The sequence below is a fragment of the Rhineura floridana genome, chromosome 9 (genome assembly GCF_030035675.1).
Source record: "Rhineura floridana isolate rRhiFlo1 chromosome 9, rRhiFlo1.hap2, whole genome shotgun sequence".
NCBI lineage: Eukaryota > Metazoa > Chordata > Lepidosauria > Squamata > Rhineuridae > Rhineura > Rhineura floridana.
Genome location: NC_084488.1, coordinates 82,082,408 through 82,103,354, shown reverse-complemented (window position 1 = coordinate 82,103,354; position 20,947 = coordinate 82,082,408). Strand labels below are relative to the sequence as shown.

Below are 20,947 nucleotides of genomic sequence, written 5' to 3'. Positions count from 1 at the left end.
ATGTTTTACCTCAGAAGCCTCTAGAGAAACTAAGAGTACTAGTAGAGAGATGTCTGTTGGAATTATAATTTTTCTGGAAACAAGTTGAGGTTTAAAAAAAAAAACATTTTCAGGTACCCATAAAATACATCTAATTTCCGAGGACAATCTTCAGTCTGTATAAGAAATCGAGCAAGCCGCTACTTTTTCCCCCCGTCTAGATTTATGAAAAGGTTTAGAGGATGAGTTTGTTAAAATGGTCAGGGTAGTTGTTTTTTTTAAGTGCTCTGGAAAGCTCTCTCCAATATTTGTTTTTCCTCGGAGTTGTAAGAGGTATGAAAATAAAATACTGTTACAGACTTGCAACACAATTTTTAACATTTTTGTGTGTGTAATAAAATAAAGACATGGGTTATTATTTTTTTACACATAGTCCTCACAGCTTTCCTCACGGTTGCATTTTTGCTGCCAGAGTGTCACATTTTGTCAACTCTACAAAGTGTATTTTGTCGTACATTTTCTCAGGGATGGCAACTTGATGTTTGCTCCAAAGTTTTTGTAATTAAAAAAAATCTTTTTTGGCTTATATAGCAACGGCACTGGAATGCTCATCGGGGGGGGGGGGCATGCAAAGCCCAAAAGCTATCTGCGTTTTCTGTCTGGAGAGTTGCTGTTAAGGGGATTTCACCCTGTCTCCAGTGTCCTTGGACATTCATCTTGTGGTGTAATGTTCAAATTGGGACTCACATAAAATCCAACATGCTTGGCCTGGATTGCATGATCAATATGCCTGAGGAGGATTGGTGTGCAAAGGCCAGAGAAAGAACAGCGAGCTGAAAGGTATCCTATTTAGCCATCCTTGGGGACACTTTGGGAAACTCACCAAATATTTGCTGTAGCCTGGAACCTGATGAGGGCAGTGCAACTGATTCCTTAGTGGGACCCAGCTGTGGGCAGCCTGAGGGAACTCGAACCACCTTGGTGTCTGCCCATAAAAAACAAGCCTAGAGTGAGACTAGGATGATGCCAGCAGTTCCCAGGAATCCTCTTTGCTATGAGTTTTTTTTCAGGGGGTGAGCTGTGTTTGGGCCCTAGGTGAGAGCCAGGATAGATGCAAGGTGTCCTGAGTGAGAGCCAGGAAGCTGAGAGGGGGAGGTGTATCAGGAGCAGAAGGAATTCATTTGTATTCATATGAGATTTGTAAATGTAATATTGTGTATTTTTGTAACATTTGTTTGTTGTTTTTTAGTTTTCTGTAAACCACTTTGAGATATTTTTATATATTAAACAGTATAGGAAATAATTGTTTGAACAAAATTAACTGCATGAAATCAACCAGTTCGTGGTGGAATTTTACACATAGAGACCTGTTTGAATGTTACATAGTTGTGTGGAATTTCAGGTGTGTTGGAGGTGGGGCAAATATGTGGAGAGGGCAGGGAAAGGAAACATGCTGTTGTTCCTCGCAGATCTGAGAAGAGATACTGTCGGATCTGGTCCAAAATGTGGGCATTTGGAAGGAGGCTCTTTAGTATTTTCATCAGAATGTTTGTTCATATTTTGAATGATACAGAAATATAAATTTCCTGAGCTTGTCTGGCTTTAAAAGTTTTTATTCTGTTTTGCTACATTGCATATATGCAGATTAAGATTGTGTATTCTTATAACCAGATTTTTTGATCCAACCAATTACATAGGCAAGATTACACAGATCTAGAATACTAGTATCAAACATCAGTCTGAGTTAGGTTTATATGCAAAATATTTACTTCATTAACATTAAAGAATTAGATTTCTTCAAGCATAATTGCCGAAGAGCAAGGTGGCTTCAGGATAAGTTGGTGGACCTGGATAACTTTATGATGTTCCATTTAACTGACACACATTAGGCTGAAGAAAGGATATTTATATGCTGCCTTGATCTGAAACACCCATCTGAAAAGGCCTTGTCAACACAAGCCTAGATAGTAGACTGTTGTTACTAGTTAAAACTTGACATACCGATTGTATAAGGGCAGAATAGTCTCTACTACTCCTTTGGTGAAGAATGTTATAGCAACTAGGAGGTGGCACAATTGTCTCTTTCCTGTTCAGGTTCCATATTAATAATGACAGATCTCAAGAGGGAAGATTTTTCCCAGCTTTTATTGAGCTCAAAAAAAGTCTACTCAGCACCTCTGACATTATTTATTGGTTGGTATTTAATTTAACATAATGTACCATTTGTATTCTGCACCTTCAACATAAGCATGTTCCAAGGGTGGTATAACAAAAATAAATAAAAATGCAATGGCAAAACCATACAACATCTAAAATGGCAAGAAGTATGTACAGATAAGTCAATACAATTGCAAAGTTTAAAACCTCAAAGGATATTAATTGTTTTTTAAGTCTGGAAATGCAAAACCCTTTTTTCCTGGCGCTTAGATGATGATGGTATGGGTGTAAGATGGATCTCTCAAGAGAGGGCATTCCAGAGGAAAGGAGGCATCATAGAAAAAGCTCTTTCTCTGGTCACCAACTGCTGAATTTCTGGTGGCAGAGGCACCTGGAAGAAGGCCTTGGATGAAGATCTCAATGAATGAACAACAGGATATGAGAGAAAGTAGTCCAACAAATGTCAGGGTCCTTGGCTATGTAGGTCATCGGAGATCAAAATCAGCACTTCAGATTGAACACAAAAGCACATGGTATTATTCTCATACGCAGTGCTTGGAAAAGTTACTTTTTTGAACTACTACTCCCATCAGGCCCAGCCAGCATGGCCACTGGATTGGGCTGATGGGAGTTGTAGTTCAAAAAAGTAACTTTTCCAACCTCTGCTCATACGCCCAGAAGGATATTCTGTTGACTGTAAAAAAAAAAAAGCAGCTTTTTTATTTTATGAAAAAAACCAAAGTTTTCATCTTTGACAGACAAAGCTGACATGTATGGCTTGTTGATGATATTTTTTTAAAGTAGATCAAGTTGTATTTCTTACCAAGTGTGTGCATTTCTCATACTTGTGATGGAAACAAAACATTTTCAAGCTACCAGTCTCAAGTCCAAACAGCTAATTATAGTTTTTTGTGGTCTAATGCAGATAAGTAAATATTTCTAAGTTTTGAACTGGTAGATTTTAAAGTACTTCACTTGATGCTTTATGGAGCTGAAATTTGTTATCTCCATGATTTTGGAAAAAGTACAATATTCTTGGGTCTATTTTGAATGCTCTTGATACTACTTCTGTGGTGATTTTCTGCTCAGAGAACCAGGATGATTGCCATGACATATATTTTGTGAGAAGGTAGTGTATAAATACTCTTTGTAAATAAATGACAATGTAAGTGTTCCACATATTTTCACTAATACATTAAAATGCCATTGATGGGAATGGAGAGATTATTTATACTTAAAAAAATAAAATAAAACCAGTCCTTTGGAGTCTCTTTGGCCTACTTTTCATGAACGTGCTTGGGTGTAATTAAGAGAGCATTTAGAAATGGAGTGGAAGATGTTCACATTCAGTTTGATCAGAGGTTAAAGTAGTCCCGATGGTATTACAAGAATTCACTTTAATCAGAAGTATAAAACTCTCTTAGCAGATCTTACTAAGTACTCTGTTTGAAGGACCCTGGCCCTTCTAAGGTTTCAGCTTATGCCCTCAGCTGTTATGAATAGTCTTTAAAGGAATACCCCATATAATTTGAGAAGTAGCCTTTGTGGGGAAGGGTAGTTGAAGATTACCTTCTTAGTAGTTATTAACATTTCGTGTCTCAAACTGCTTTAGCAACCATAAAATTAATTGATAACTCTCGCATAAGTTTGTCTGACTTCTAGTTCCTTAGTTTAGTTCTTTCCTGCTCTCACTAGGCTCAACGGCTACTAACTTTCTGTAACTCTGGAAGCTCACAGGGCACTGTCAATCCATCTTTTTTTCTTCTTTTTTACTATTTGGACTTACGTGCCTCTGTATACCCAGGGACTTTCTCTAAAGTGTAAAAATCACTCTTGTTGGCCTCATTTCTCTTCTAAACTGATAGGCACTTGAGACCTGCAGAGTTGTAGAGGAAATGATAAACTGTATCTGTACAAAAACATAATGTGGCAGAGAGTTTGTTTTTTCTTGTTACTCTTCCCTTAAATCCAACCTGCAATTCCGTGGGGCCGGAGTCGCAATTCACTTGTTAAGTATCATTCTATAGCATACTTGAACTCTATTTTGCTCTGAATAATGACTGTTGGAGAGCTTTTAAAGGATGCATTTCCCCCGAGTCTTGCAGTTCATTCTTACAGATTTTCTTGGTGATTGATAATAGAAGTAGGAGGGACCTTTATTCCATGTTAATTAATCTAGAATTGAAAGGGTATGAACTTGTACATGCTTTTGCAGCATGTAAACAGTTTCAGGAAGTATCCTGCTTGTTGAATTTCCCAAACAGTAACTACTGCTTGCATTAAGGAAGGGTGGCAATGTAATTATCTAATGAGTTTGGCTTGGTTTATTACTCTGGCTTTTTATTTTGAATCGGTAGAAAGTGGCAGTTTGGAAAATTAGACTCTGTACCAGATGAGGGGAACCCTTGGCCCTCTAGATGTTGAACTACAACTCCCATCATACCAGACAATTGGTCATGCTGGCTAAGGCTAATGAGAGTTATACTTCAGCAAGAGTTATGGAACTCCCTCCCCATCGAGGTGCATCTGGTAACTTCACTGTACAATTTCAGGCGAATGCTGAAAACACACTTCTTTACCCTGGCCTTTGACACCTGCAGTGTATATTTTTAGATTGTTTTTAGATTGTTTTAAATTGTTTTAAATGCTGTATTTTACAATTGTTGTAATCCACTCTGGGACCTTTGGGTGAAGGGCAGGTAATAAATGTTCTTAACAAAAACAACATCTGAAGAGCCAAAGGTACCTCACTGGTGCTTTATATACAGCTGTAGGCAGAAGTAAGTAGACAACATGAAAGTTTTACAACTTTGCATGTTTAAGCACTGTAAAATTACAAAGTTGTTATGTGTAAGATGGGCAATGAGTGAGTTGGTGTTTAACATTAAAGGCAGTAGAGGAAGCTTATATAACTACACTTATAAGACTTGCACTCCTGACAGTGATCTTTTCATTTTGAGAGGGGGAAAAAAACCTTGTTCCTATCCTTGCTATTGATTCCTCAAGCTTCAGATAGTTGTCCTTGGACAGGTGGACAGACACACATGCACACTCCATAAACACTGTTATTCTGTCTGGCATATAGTCAGTTTGTTGACAGGAAACTATTTTGCATCAGTTTGAGCCTGATTACTATTTCTTTGGTGTTGGGATGATGACATCAGTATTCACAGGTTAGGTAGAAGGGAAATAAAACATTGTTTAGCTGGATTCTGGTTTTGTAAATTGGTCTGGAAGGTTAAACATAACTTGTGTCTCTGAATTGTTCTCATGTCAAAACCCTAGGCAGTCTTAATGAGCGCTGCCTGCTTTAATTTGAAATTCTTGGGAAATCATGGGAAAATGGAAAAAAATACATGCTTGTATGTCACCCTTCAAATTAACATTATGCAGCGCTCAAACTTGTGAGCACACTTGCTGCTGACGCAGTTCTGGAGCAGCTGGTGAAGAAATCTCCTGCTATAAATGTCTATCTGCATTTTTGTAGGATATCCTGTTAAGCCAAAAGGCTTGTTTACTTGTAGGAGCCATGCTAAATATGGTGTGTAATCAGACAGCTGAGTTCTATGCGTAAAAGAAAGTATGGTAGTTTGAAGAAACACGGAGGACTTAAATCTGTATTGATATCTGTACAGGCAGTGGTCTTGTACAGCAAAGAAGTACAGTATAATTACTTATTCAGAAAGGACTCAAAATACACATGAAATATAAGAAACATTGCATTTTAGGTTCTGTGCCCAGACGCAAAAGGAAATAACTCTGCCTTGTATTATTTGTTTCAGTTGTAAAGCTCACGAAGGACTCTTTCTATTCCTTAGATTCATTTCCATTTGGGAGTTCTGACATGTGCAAGCATCTCGATACTAAATTCTGTGACTAAGTATTTGTCATCTTTCCTTCATTCCCACTGTCCACCTGTTCCAAATTTTCAGCTCCACTTAGCAACAGTTGTTCAAGGGAGCTTTTGGAACAAACTGCACTCTTCCAGGGTGCTTTTTGTGGTTGATAACACCGACTGAAAAAGTAAGGGACCAATCCAGCTAAAGTTGATGACTTAATTCTCCTTTCTGTAGGAGAGTTAAACATGTGTTCCCTCTAAAATTAGTGGAAATTAAGACAGAAAGCACGCAAACCAAGAAGTAAGTCCCATTGAGCTCAGTGGGACTTACTACTGAATAACCATGTTTAGGATTATGCTGTAACAATGTTTTATTTTGACAGGTTTTATTGCCTATGTTTGTGTTTATAGGCAAGAGGCAGCTTATGTATGAGTAGATAAGAGCGTATCTCAGCTTTGTTGTTCACTTTCCTGGCTTTGCTACATGTGCATTCCACATTAGCTGTGTCACAATTAAAAACTAGTATAATTATTGCATAAGATCAAGTTGTGAATGCTGCTGAGGAGAGGGCTCATAAAATGGAATAGAGATTGTGAAAGCATATATAAAATGCTAATAACAGAATCAATCCTGTAAAACAAGTTTTGCATCTGCCATTTTGTACCTGTTACATATCTTAAATGAATAAATTTGGAAGTTATAATTAAATACACAACTGCATTTTTGAACCCTTTTCCACATGTAATAAAAAAGAAAAGAAAAAACAAGACTCAGTTCTCAAATCTCTTCCAAGAGAAGATTTTCAAATGTTTTTCCTTCTTGAGGTTTAACCTGTTAGTGATTTCAAAATATCATATGTATTTAACACCTGGAGCAGCAGATGTGCAAAGGAGGTGGTTTTATGTGTTAGCTGGCCATTGCTCAGTTTCATTTCATTTGATGAAGATGGAAGAAATGAATCTGTAAAAGACCTTCATTTCACTTCCTGTTTACGGCGTTGGCTGACCTGCATTGGTGGCAGGAACTAAAGCATTGGCTAAGTAGTGCTTTAATGTTACCAATACATCTTTACAAATGACTATGCAGATGCCATCATAAGTCACTTGCTATGTTCTAACATTGTTGGTTTCTGTGGTGTTTGGTACTCAAGTTAGCAAGAGTTACAGAAAAATAAAACCAGGGCCAAAACTAGGTTCTGTTTTGAAGAAATTTGTCTCTGTGTTGTGTTATTTGGTATATTCTGTTAAACCACATTGGAGCCATTAGTAGTAATAGGTTGCTTTGATTACCCTGATATTTTGCTGGAAGATAAAACACCACTAATCATGGAATTTCTAGCAAATTCATGGCATGTCTTGCTGATAACTTCCCCTTTCAGGAATGTGGGAAGGAACAAGGTACTATCCTTGACTTGATCTTAACAAATAAGGAAGAGGTGGTCAAACAGGTTAAAATAGTACATTTAGAAATGTGCGCCCACTGCTGTGGCTTTTATTTTTTGTTTCAATTAGCTGTTCGAGTTCTGGGAATGTGGCAGACCGCGTCTTGGCACAGTTGCTGACAGAAATGGATGGGATAGAACAACTAAAGGATGTGACCATATTGGCAGCCACAAATCGACCAGATATGATAGACAAGGTAAGAGTTTTTTTGCTTTTGCTGCTATTTTTGTTAAAACTAGTTTTTTGGAAGTTGACTGTAATGTTGCAATCAATTCAGCAACCAAATTTCTTATTAAAGTATTGGATTTAAAAAGAAAGGGCAAGAGACAGACTGTCAAGTTGTTGTTGTTGTATAAGGCTCAATAAAAACAAATATTCTACTGATTAACAATAGGGATGCAGTTCTCTGCCTAGTTCTGATCCACTTGAATTCCGAGAGTCTTGCTTTCAGTGCCGATCCGCCCTTTTTTGTTCCTATCTGCTTTCACAATTGCTGATCTACTGATTTTTTAAAGCGAAAAAAATAACACATTTTTAAACGAAAATGGTTATGAAAATGCTTATGGTGTTCCACCTTTTTTTTCTATTTACATATCAATTAGTCAGATAATCACCTAAAATTGGAGGGAGGTTAATAGTGTAAATGATTATTGTGATCACCTAGACTGCAGTTAAGAATGCGTCAGCTTAGAGGAAAGCTAATTATGAAAACAATAACATAAAATTCGGAGCAGATTTTTTTCTCAAAAACCATGCCAGTGACAGCAGTGACCTGCCATGAGAAATCAATGTTGGTTCAAAAAGACAGTGGACTGTAAGAGTATGTCAAAATCCAGTACTAAATCCAATTTAGCAGATACTCTCCCCCATCCCTAATAAACAGAGGAAATCATGGCTTGCCCCACCAGCGCTGCTGCTTCAACATACTTTGGAGGCAATATGCAAGGTGACCACTTGGACCTCTGTGCATTCCTTCACAAGGCAGTCAGATAAAGATATTTGCCTTAGCCTGAGCATATTTGAGCAAGTGGTTCTGCTTGAGGTTTCTTGCACCCTGTCTTGCAGGATAAATGGGCCACTTTGTGGACTTGGTCAGTCTTGGAAGTATTGTGTTTTGACATCTCAGAGTTGAACACTTTTCTCCTAGCTGTGAGGGGTGAAAATATTTTCTTTTCAGGGGGAGAATGAGGGCATTTAGACTATTCTAGTCAATTCTCCTGTGATACACCATTAACTTCCTCTGGTAGATAAAATTGTAGTCAATCACATTTCTTCTGTTTTAAGCAAACTATTCATTCTATCCTTGTTCTCTCGACTGTGTTTTTGTTTAGTTTAGTTTTGTTTTAATTCTCCTAGCTTCAAACTTTCCTGGAGATCTAGGGGGATAGCTTGTTAGGCCTCACTGAGTTGAATGTCTTTCTCTCGGAGAGAAACAGAAATTTACTAGGCAAAAATGTCCTTTTCTTGGTTTCCATCATCCACAATACCTCTAGCATCTATTTGTAATGCAGGCTAGAACAGAAGAAGCTGTTACAACCCCAGGAAACCCCATGGTGGTTTCACAACAGGATGTAATGTGTGTAGCTGAAGAATGGGATTGTTTTAGCTCCTGCTGGGTGAGATATGAGTGTCAAACACATTAGCTGGGATGCCTAGAGCATAAGGGCTGAGAATGAAGTGATAGTTTGTGGTCTGGGATGGCACCCTGGAGTTTCTGACAGCCTTATTCCTCCTTATCCCAGCAGTGTGCAGCAGTTGCATCCTCAGGTGCCCTATTTGCATGAGAATGACAGGATGTGATTGGACAAATGAAGATTAATGAGAGACTGTGGTGTCAGTGCGGTATATTGTCTTTAAATCGATGGTGCTCTGTGTTTCATCAGTGCTGAGAAATTTCAGCATAGCATGGAGCAGAAACTGGTGAAAAAATAGTACATGAAAAATATGGCAGGAGTTTAGGTCTGCTTTAATTTAAAAACAAGCCATATTCATACTGAAATAAGATGCAAAATATATGTTCTTGCATGCAAAACAATTAGTGCATATCTACATCAGACTATGTTCATACCTCTAATCCTCATAGGCTATGTCCCTGTGCAGTTTCTACAGCATAATAGAATCAGCATGGATGATGCTGGCCACACTGTAATAGTGTTGTCACACAATTCTTACACAGTTGTAGTGTCCTGTACCTACAATTTTGGGAAACTTATTAGTGTCTGGTTTAGTATTAACTTGTTGAACAGGAGCTGGAAAATTTCCAATCTGCTACCCCTTCAATTGGACTAAATATAGAAATGTCGCTTCTTTTAATTAGTTCAATGAAAAGCTTCTTATTATGTTACGAAATTTAATATCCAGGTATGTGTTGTATTTGGCTTGCTTTTAAGTCTTAAAAGATATTCTGCAAACAAAAAAAGCTTTACAATACTTTTAATCAACAAGGGGAAATTATATTTGAATTACTAATTTTTAGTGGTAATCTATCTCAACAGTCTAAAATATTTGCATGTTTGTAAGATTTCTGAATGATGGAGTGTTCTGCGTAACTCAAATTGCCAACTTCATCCATTAAACTTTCATGCATATTTGCATTTTTCTTTTGGGACCAATATGGCAAAACCAATGGCATCGTTTAAAATGTTCGGTATTAAAGGTGCGCATGCAATACAGACTCTGCACCGCTATATGGAAGCAGGAAAAGCAACTTCCAATACCATGTATGTTAAAAAAAACAAGTCTAGTCTTGGAGTATTTTTAAAATTTCAGTGTATTTTGTAGCCATAACAAAGGTTTTTGAATCCATTTTTTTTTACCAGCACAGAGTTTTCCATACATTCTTGTACAGTTATTTTACTCCTTCTGTTATAGGATTGAACTACATCTCACTCTCTTTTCAGAGGCCATTTGCAGGTGGGAAATGAAATTAAAACCTCTGTCTGAAAAAGACCAGTTTAATTTTACTTCAAAGTCTCATATTGGATGCTTTAGCAGACAAAGTCCTATGTTCAAAAAAACAGTGGTGTTAGCAGAGTTTAGTGTTAATTAAAGTAGTTTGGTTTTGATGAAAATAAAAAAGTGAATGATTTGGCAGAATCAAGATTTTAAGTTCTTGCCTCCAGCAAAAACAAAAAGCAGGCTTTCCTCTTGAGAAACATCAAGGTTGTCCCCTTCTGGAGGCTTATGAAAGAAATTCAAATATTCAAGTTTTATGGGTGTAAAGGAAAAGGGAGAGAATTTTAATACATAATTTATCATATGGCAACATGTAAGTCCTCATAAATCAGGTAATCTGAAACTGCAAACATGTTCAGCATTTGTTTCGTCTGGAACAAATTGTGGTTATTGTTTGATACTTGTTTATATATATACTCCTATCATGTTTTTCAGTCTTCCATCTGATTGGTGAATGCAGTGTTACGAGCTCTTGGTTACAGGACAATTTTAGCATTGGATTAACGGGACATGAGGGATAATTTCTTTGTTACAATTTTCAGTCATGGGAGTGGGCCTGTAAGTTGAATATAGTAATGAAATGAGGATCATAACACATGTATAAATTGGATATGCCTAAATCACTCCTAAATCAAAAACATAATATGTACCTCTCGGGCAGACCAATGAAGAATTTGTTTCCCCCTCTTTTTCATTCCTTTGTCATGAGAGTGGATTGTATGGGTATTGTAATGGCAAAGCAATTTTGAGAGAATTTAAATTAACGTGTGAAACTTAAACAATATAATAAATGTTCTACAGAGAGTAGGAGTTACATACTCCTTCAAAGGGAGTTTACAATCTGTATTTTATACCATTATGATTAGTAATAGTGATAGACATGTCTGTGTGAGCTGTCTATTGGCTGCCTTCTGCCTTCAAACAAACTGTGATGGTGATGAGTGCTTCTGCCACAGGATCTTCACATGATTGCTGTGCTCTACCGTACTTGGCTCATCATGCAGGTTCAATGTCACGCGCTGTGACATTGGATAAGCTTGTAATGTTAGGGCCTAAGGACCGTTGTCTTTTCCTTTGAGTGAACGTTAATCTCGATGGACTCTTCTTTTTTTTTGTAGTGTTTGAATACATCTTATCTTTTGGGGTATTTTGGAGCATTAATGTAAGAACCTTAGAACAGGAAGTTTATTTTGAAGTGTAGCTGTGTATGTCAGAATTTCCAGCAGTCAGCACAGGGAATAGAACATCATAACTTCCAGGTGCAGTGTTGTTACTGCGGTTTGAAAAATAAGAAATTGTTGTGTTTGAAAGTATTGTGCACCTCACAAAGTCTAATGATCTTGCCTATCAAGGTTCCTGCTGTTTTTTTAAAAGAATAACGAATATTTTTCTCATACTTTCTTATTTGGTGTCAATTTCATTTCCTGGCTTCCTTGTTTTTTTTATCAGCCTTGCTTTATTTCAATGACAAAAAACTGCTTAACTCTGAATAAACCAAAACCTTCTTTTAGACATTTATATCCTTTTAATCCAAAGTTGGGTCCATAAAGTGGCTTACAAGATTGAAATAAAATATAATTTTAAAAATCAAACTCAGGAAAAAAAAGCTGAGCACAAACTCATTGTTTCTGACAAAACCTGTGAAATAAAACAGATTTCACGTGACAGTAAAACTAATAAAGGAGGAACCTTTGTAGATTACCTCTAGGTGAAGTAAAGTTCATATGGAGAAGGTCTTCTGTGAGGTAATCAAGTCCAAGACAGTTAAGGCATTAAAAATCAAAACCAGCACCTTATACTGGGACTGGAAGCTTACCAGGAACAACGAAGATTTAGCATTGTGATAGACTGAGAATAGTCTAATATAGTCTAATTAATGAGTATGAGTTAAAATCTTCCTTCATTAAAATAAGGAGTGTGCTAGGAGAAAATAAGTATTCTTGATTGTGTAGCAATAAACAGCTATTTACAAATATGATTATGGATCTTCGTTAAATTATTGGCTTTTTAAAAGAGATGAAGGAATCCTTCTGAAGGCTATATCAAGTGGTGATATGATCCTGCTGAATTCTGTCATCACTTTGTTAATGACATCAGCAACAATTTCGCCTCTGGGATTTTCCTTATTTATTGATTGTTTGCTGACATTCATAAAGGCGTCTGAATTGTTTCCAATGGAATTTTCAAGGTGCTTTCTTCAAGCATAGTAAATAAATATTTCCAGGTGTGCAGCAGCGTGTTTTCCCCCTCTTTGCTTCCAACCCTTCAATTGCAAGGGTATAGAGAGTGGTAAATCAGCCTTGAGGCTGCTGAGTTCTCTTTCTCTCCCACACCCCCAAACTTTGTGGTGACAGTTGAAGAGCATTGTGACTTTTTCACTTAAGATTTATTACCTGCCTGACAAAACAAAGTGGTAGAAGAACTTGTTAGGCTGCATTTGTACACTTCACAGGTATACCAGAAGTTTGGGAAAAATGCTGCTGCTTTTCTCCATAAAAACATATACAGATAAATGAACTTATTTGTGAGGAGATTATATTTATTTATTTATTTATTTATTTATTTATTTATTAAATTTATATACCGCCCGACTAGCGATAGCTCTCTGGGCGGTGAACATAAAATAGTATAAAAATACAATGAATAACAAAATAATATTAAAATACAATCAACAATACAATAAACATTATTAAAATTAGATCAATGTAACTTAATATTATTATTTTGTAACTTAATATTATTATTTTGTAATATTTCAATTGTAGTAAAAAAAAAAAAACCCACAAAAACAGAATACACTTCTCACAGTAATACAGTAATGTTGCTTCGGGATAAACAATGTTTTAACATTTTGTTATAGTCTACATGAAGCTGTCTCTTTATTAGTCTCATTGAAAAGGTTGGTTGATGTATGCTGCTTCTAAGAGCTAAGCCTTTTAGGTGACCAGATGCAAAGGAGCATAGAACATTCTGTACTGTTAATTAGAAGAAGGAATTTTATTAGGTGGAGCTTGCTATACAGGCATGAGAAACTGAACCTGAAGAAATTCCTTTTTTTTTTTTTACAACTATTAAAATTATACAAGTCTTGTCTGCCTCTAATTCTGGTGACTGTATTAAAGGGGTGGGCTATAAAGGGGATGTTGATGAGCTGGTGAAATAATGATTGTACTGATTATTTCAGTAAGATACTGCTTTCTGTCTTTTATAGTAAATAAACCAAAGTTAAAGTGAGCAAAAGTGAGAGGGTGGTTATAGTAAAAAAACAAAAAAAACCCTAATCATTGTTGCTCGTGTGGAAAACTATATACTACCTTTTTGTATTCTCAGTTATGAAAACCTCAAAACAGTTAAGTTAAAGTGAGGAGCAATACATAATGCCTTTCCATTAGAATGATTTTAATTATAAAACATGACACTATAGTCACGTAAAACACATAGGTATTACAGAGTCTAACTCATCATCTGTTGTAATCAACTACAAATATAAGAATGCTACACAGAGGAACCTATGTTGAGAAATTAGTTTTTAGTGGGCCTTAAGAACAGTTGCTAGTGTCCTGCGGATGCTTGGTGGTAGGAAGAGGCGTTCAGGCTTTGAACTGGGCCTGTAACTGAAGATCCTCAGTTACAAGCTGAGTTACAAGCTGAAAAGTCCTCCTTTCTCATCCCTTCTCCTGTCTGATCTGTTCTGGCATTGGAGTTGCCAATTGGAATGGAAAGGTGGGATTAAAATTAAGTACAGTCCCCTGACCATACCTGCCTTCAGTACCTACCCCTTCCGTGTACTTTCCCCTCCAGCTCACTAGTTCTTAATTAGATCTCTGAACTTTTCTATATATAATGTTGATCCTAAGCCCTCAGAGAGCTGATTAATGCCTGGTTTGCTCCCCTGTGTTCATTACTCTGTGGCCAGGCCTCTTCCCAATGAGTTATTCACACCCCAACCTTTGAGCTATCTTTTTTTTACTCCACCCTATAGAGCCTGGGGGGAAATATTCTTTACTCTGTTACTGGGCTGTCCCATGAAGAACATCCATAACATATGCAGAATCTGAAATCTTTTGGAAGTATCTTAGATGTAAATTAATTTTTTTGATGTTTCTGAAAGGCTTTTTTATTGTGAAAAAAGTATTTCTATCCCACTGTTTCTTAACACATGGGAACCTCCCTCTGCCCTGACAATATATTTGTTCACATGTTAACAAAATAGGCTGATGTTTTCAAAACGGATATTTTATAATAGCGACCTCAGTTGCTGGCTGTCTGGTGGGAAGGGGCAGATTGGGAAAGATCCATGTAGCTTTTTTGGACAACCAGATGCATTTTCCAACCCATCTTACCAAGTGCTCAGTAGCTAGGAGAAGGGCTACAACTCAGTGGTAGAGCAGTTTATATATAAAGATGGTCCCAGGTTCAATCTCCAGGCAGAGCTGGAAGAGACCCCTGTTTGAAACTCCAGAGAGCTACTGCCAGTCATTGTAGACAGGACTGAGCTAGATGGATCAATAGTCTGACTTAGGAACTTAAGAAGCTGCCTTATGCTATGTAGTTCATACATGCTTAGCCTTGGGAGGAATCTCAGAAGTTGATTCTAGCTCATATGAGAATGCTCAGAAGGGCAGCAGTTGAATCGGCTAGGTTGGAGAGCTTACAGTCACCTACTGCTCCCTCCTAAGCTCCTGAAATGTGTTTAAGTGGCAGAGGTCAGGTGCCATGGGTGTAGTGGCTAATGATAGTCTTTAACAAAGGCCCTGTGAATGCCCATGCTCTGCAAATGTTGCCCCAAGGCAAACCTTTACAAGATGGGTTATATTCCCAATCATAGTTTAGTCAGTCCCCTAACCAACTGTACTTCCATCTTACATTAATTATTTTGTCTTCATCTGTGTGGTAGTGTGGATATTAATAGTTTTATCTTGCTATGAAGATGCTTGTTTTTTATTTATCTTGATTTTATGCCAAGTGTGGCAAAGAAGGTAATTTATTCATGTTGCAAAGTAGTAATAGCCTACCATGTTCAGCTGGTGCTCAAAAATGTTAGGGGCTGTAGATTACTTCTTACCTTTCCTTTGCCAGATGTGGGACATGCACAGGAAGCTTTAATGAAACATGTTGTCCCTCAAGCCTTTTTCGGCTGAATTGCTCAACACCATAGTACATGTTTTCTGGAAGGCTACAGAGCAAAAAGAGGTAGCTTTAGCCAGTTGGTGAGGCAAGCCTTATTCCATTACTTAACAAGCCAGCACGTGGGCTATGTAAGCAAGAACACACGCCAGGGTGTGTGTTCATCAGTCAACACGCGAGGTGTGTGTAATTGGCAAGCACACACCCTGGAACATGTTACTGCACTTATAAAAATGGCCATTTAACTTTTATTAAAAGCATGTAGATACAAAGTTTGCCTAGTTTTCAAAATTTTAACTTCTTTAGATGGTATTATGTAGCTTAGTTGCATTTTATTTAAAAGAATTTTTATGTTTCAGTTCCAAGTATGCAGAAACATTTTATCGGGAATTGACTTTTTCATTTCCAAATGCTTTTCTGTTCCTTCATCTATCCCAGATTGTACTCTTGGGGCAAAAAAGGGCTTAGTTTCCCAAGTCACCTTCAAGGACAGTTTGATGCCCTAGAAAGCAAATACTGATGCTATGACACAAGTTTCTTAGTGAGAAGGCCTCGTAACAGCCGTGAAGGAGATAAGCCACAGGGTTTCATTTATTTGTACAATAGTCTTTTGCCAGTATCGGTAGCTTAAACCAGTTTATTTTTAACAGAAAATAGCTGCAAAGAAATACTAGTTACGGCATGTTTGGACTAATGGCTCAAACTGGAATCCAGACAGACTGTGATGTTTGGTCTATATTTTTCCATTCTACCCCCTTTCTTGTTCAACAAATTTAGTCAATGTCTGGGACAGACATGAAACGATAACAGTAACAATAACAACAACAATAACAACAATAATGCAGAATGTTTCATTGAGGGAGACACAAGTACTACAAGACAATCGTGGACAAAAAGCATGCATTTAAACATGATCTTTCCCATTCACCAGTTCTGTTGTCATTGTAGGTAAAATGACAAGTGAGTAAATGTGTTTTGTTTTGTTGTTTTTTGTTTCTATTATCACTGAAGGTAATTTTGGAAAGCACACACCATTCTGATGTTTTTGGCATGAAGCAGTTCTCATTGTATCAGCAGGTGGCAGTCAAGCCAAGCTTCAATTTAATCAGCTTGAGCTTGCACAGTACATGCACAGTATTTTGTATGTAGAACTTGTGAGAGATAGATATACTGTCAGGTAAGAACATAAGAACAGCCTGCTGGACCAGGCCAACAGTCCATCTAGTCCAGCATCCTGTTTTCACAGTGGCCACCCAGATACCTTTGGGAAGCCTGCAAGCAGGACCTGAGTGCAACAGCACTCTCCTCTCCTGTTGTTTCCAGCAAGGTAGATGGTGAGCTTTGTTGGGTCCAAATGTATTGGGTTTTGTAAATGGATAAATGCATGTATTTGAAGAGGAAATTCATATTCAATGTAATTATGATTATAGCATACTTTGCTCTTTAATTTTAGAGTAATGCAATTTTGGGTATGCTTTGTTATACTAATGACAATGAATGTTATTCATTGAGCTTGGAAGTATGGAGCTCAATTGCCATTCATTTCTTCATTAGTCAGCTCTGTTTGAGAATAAAATGGTATTAGACATGTCTGTGGGATGTATGGACTGAAGAGAGATGGAGCTTTGAAAGCAGTACATAGGGTCAGGGGAGACCTTCTGAATAAGATAATTGCTGCATCCTGATTAAACATTGCTGTTTGGAGATAATCTCAACCCAGTAAGTCAAGGATTGCTAATGTGGTGCCCTTTACATGCAGAAGGGCCATAGCTCAGTGCCAGAGCACTTGCTTTGCGTGCTGAAAGTCCCAGGTTTAATCCCTGGCATGCCTAGGAAGGACTGGGAGAGACTCCTGCCTGAAACCATGAAAGGTTGCCAATAGTCAGTGTAGACAGTACTGAGCTAGATATATCAACGGTGTGACTGAGTCTAAGGCAGCTTCCTGTGTTCCTGTGTTTAGATGTTTTAGATTCCAATTCCCATCAGCCCCAACTAGTATGATTTGTGTGCTTGTGAGACATACACCCAGCACTGGCATCAGCTTATGGTTTGTGCTTATGTTTTCCCCAGCAACAAACTGTCATTTGAATAAGTGAGAAACCTAAATAATAGTTCTAAAGAGTTGAAGTACCGTAAAACTTCGTACTTGCAACAAAAATTTCACTCCTGTTACCTTTCTTCCGCTGCTCTGTAAAATGCCAACCAAGCCTTAGTATAGTGAGCTGAAATTTGTTTTCTGTCTGAGGAGTTCATATCACATGCTCTTTTCTAACTTAACCATAGTCAAAGACCCTTCTTGTTTGTTTTCTGTGTTGGAATTAGTCAAAATGTCTCTCTTACTCTGGAGTGATATTTTTCACACGTGTGCACTCTCTCTCTCTTGTGGTGACATGCTGTTACTCCTGCCCATAAACTCCATGGTCTCAAACTTCCTCAAACTGTTTACTTAGACCTAGAGCTCATTAGACTTCCATTCTGCTGGCTAGGTCATGTAAGATGATTAAAAATAAGCTGTGGGAAATACTGTAGCTTTTCCCCATGAGTCACTGTATTTACTGCGCATATTTCATCTCATTATACCTTAAGGGGTTAATGTTATGCATATTAAACTAAACAGCACAGTTTACACTAAGGGTTATTTAACATCTACTGGTGGTATTACTGTACTTCCTGTTTTGTGTTCACAATAATAGATTTCTAAAGGAACTGCCTTTGTGTAAATACTTCACTTAAATTCTAGGCAAGTATATTCATGTCTTAAGCTAACACGAATAGAGTTATGTGTTGGAACACTGCTAAAGAAGGAAATCTTTGTGCTTCATAAATGATATCCTTGAAGCCTTGTAAGAATATGATTGGGCAATGACATTTTGTATATTTGTTTTCTCTGCTTTTATTACGCTGGTTTGAAAGCACTATGAAATCCATGGCGGGGAGGTGTAAGGACAGAATCTTCACAGTTCATCATTATTTTTTCCATATTTTGAAAAGGATTGGCTGAAAGCTGTCACAACATAACTGAGTGTTTAAAATTGAATATGTGCATATACAAAATGAAAATGGATTTTTTCCTGAATACTCATTAATTGGCTTAAGGAATTCTATATGAAATGTTCTGTGTACATTTTAATGCATTACTTTTTACTGTTATTTAAACCTTCTATTGGAAAAGGTCATGCGCCACCATGACCACTGTTTTTAAGATGAGTGTGACTGGACAAAGCCAGTGGGTAAAGCACATATTGAACATCAACAATCTTTTATTATTTTTCTTCAGCACTGCATGTGCATTTGAGAGTCTATTTATTTGTTTAATAGTTCACTTTTTACTTTGACAACTTCCAAGGTAATTTTAGCAATGATTATAACAAACAAACTAGGCAAAACAATGCAAAATAAATAAAAATACCAGTTCAGCAGAGTATCAGAACAAATTAGGAGGGTATAGCTCAGGGGTGGGGAACCTGTAGCCCTCTAGAGGTTGCTCGACTACAACTCCCATCATGTTTTAAGCTGTGTTTAGAATGCTTTTGTTTCTTTTTTGTTACATTGTTTTGTTGATATGTTTGCCACCCTGGGCTCTTTTGGGAGGAAGGAGAGGATATTAATTTAATAAATCACCTTCATCATCCCTGACCTTTGGCTATCCTGGCTGGGACTGTGCATACCTTGGGTTTGGTTCCTGGAGACTTATGGCATTTCTGGAGACTTGTGGCATTTCTGACGTATAGTATTTATTTGCATGTATACAGACTAAAGACCCTCCGTGGCGCAGAGTGGTAAGCGGCGGTAATGCAGCCAAAGCTCTGCTCATGGCCGGAGTTCGATTCCAACAGAAGGAGGAAGTCGAATCTCCAGTAAAAGGGGTCAAGGTCCACTCAGCCTTCCATCCATCCGTGGTTGGTAAAATGAGTACCCGGCATATGCTGGGGGGTAAAGAAAGGCCGGGGAAGGAACTAGCAATCCCACCCCGTACATATGGTCTGCCTAGTAAACATCGCAAGACATCACCCTAAGAGTCGGAAACGACTCTCACTATAAGTGCGGGGACACCTTTACCTTTATACAGACTGAGCATTTAGATGGAAGGCTCACAGCAGGCTGGAGGGGCAAGAGCATCAAGCCATAGCTTTGGATTCTGACAGACAGCAAATCAGCCCTCTGGAGTTTTGCAACTCTGCCAGCTTCGTTCTTTTCTTTTTTTAAACAAACCTTTCTTTACAGTTTCTTGTTGTTTTCATTCACATACACCTTGATAACTCTACAAAGAGACAAAGGGAAGAAAGACATGCCACTTTCAGGTCACCTTCCAGGAGGATCTTCAGCTAGTTTGCTTCTGTGATAACTTACTGCCCTAGCTTACATTACAGACCTTGCTAGGCTATTTACTTAACAAAGAGGGTCGGCCAACCCTCTTCTGCAGAAATATCTTCTTACAGCTATAAAATCACAGTCTTGGAGGAGACCCCAATGCTTTGAGTACTGTTGATTTATTATTGGTGTGATAGCTGACAAATGATGGAAGTTCCAAATGACCCAACTGATCATTTTCTGATTTATGTTTTTGTGGCTGTTCACCATGCACAGTATCTTTACAAATCTAGAACTGTACATGTTTTGTGTGCATGATTAGAAGTGCTGGAGGAAGGATTCCCTCAGAAACATAAATTGTCAGAGGGTTGACATAAACTCTTCATTGAAAAAATTCCAGGGAAGGGAGGAAAAATAGAAAAGGCCCGATGCTTTGATCCTAACAAGATCCAGGCTGGGGCCAATATTTGCCTTGCTGGATCAACCAAATGAGGCAGCATTCTGTCTCCCAACAATGGCAAATCAGATTTTTCTGGCATGTTTACAAGTAGATTTTGCTATTATTTGCTCTCTACACCCTGCAGTCAGAGGTATACTGTCTCTGTACACGGGGTTTCATTTTAGCTGTAATGGCTAAATGATCTGTGCTTATGACTGACAGTTTTCAAGAACTTACCAAATCCTTTTTAAAGCATCTAAGTTGTTGATTTATCACTACATCTTATAACAATGAATTCCAAAATTAATTATACATTGTGTAAAAATGCTTCCATTAACTCCTGCACCCTTATATAGTCAGTTTCATTGAATAATGCCAGGTTTAAGTGTCACAACAGGAATAGTTTTCTCTCTGTTCCTTTCACATTTGTTAAATCTTACCTTCTATTTTGCTGTCATCCAGTTTGAAAGGATCCTTTGGAGATCATCATAGTTTGCACAGTTGTCACCATCATAAGTAATTGGACAGTTCTCACAAAATTGTCTACTTCATTGCTTCCAACTCTGCATAATTAATACATTACTGTTGAAAGTTTGCATAAATTTGTATTTATGATCACCCCATTTAAATGTTTAACAAGTTTGCTTCCTGGCAAGACTTATTCTTCCATATCTTCAACTGTTCTAACTTTCTACTAT

The 20,947-nt window shown here is 37.6% G+C and overlaps 1 protein-coding gene across 21 annotated transcripts in view; it reads left to right on the top strand.

Moving 5' to 3' along the window:
• The window catches only part of AFG2A (AFG2 AAA ATPase homolog A), a 248,554-nt gene that overhangs the window by 81,487 nt on the left and 146,120 nt on the right, over positions 1-20,947 (top strand). For 19 of the 21 annotated variants that reach the window (XR_009757954.1, XM_061585130.1, XM_061585133.1 and 16 more), the window contains exon 14: positions 7,487-7,613. The exons of the other annotated variants lie outside the window; for them this stretch is intronic. Coding sequence is in view for 18 of the 19 variants with exons in the window: in XM_061585130.1 (XP_061441114.1) it covers positions 7,487-7,613 (127 nt within the window). In the remaining variant the exon portion in view is untranslated. The remainder of the gene's footprint in view (positions 1-7,486; positions 7,614-20,947) is intronic. 21 annotated transcript variants of the gene reach the window in all.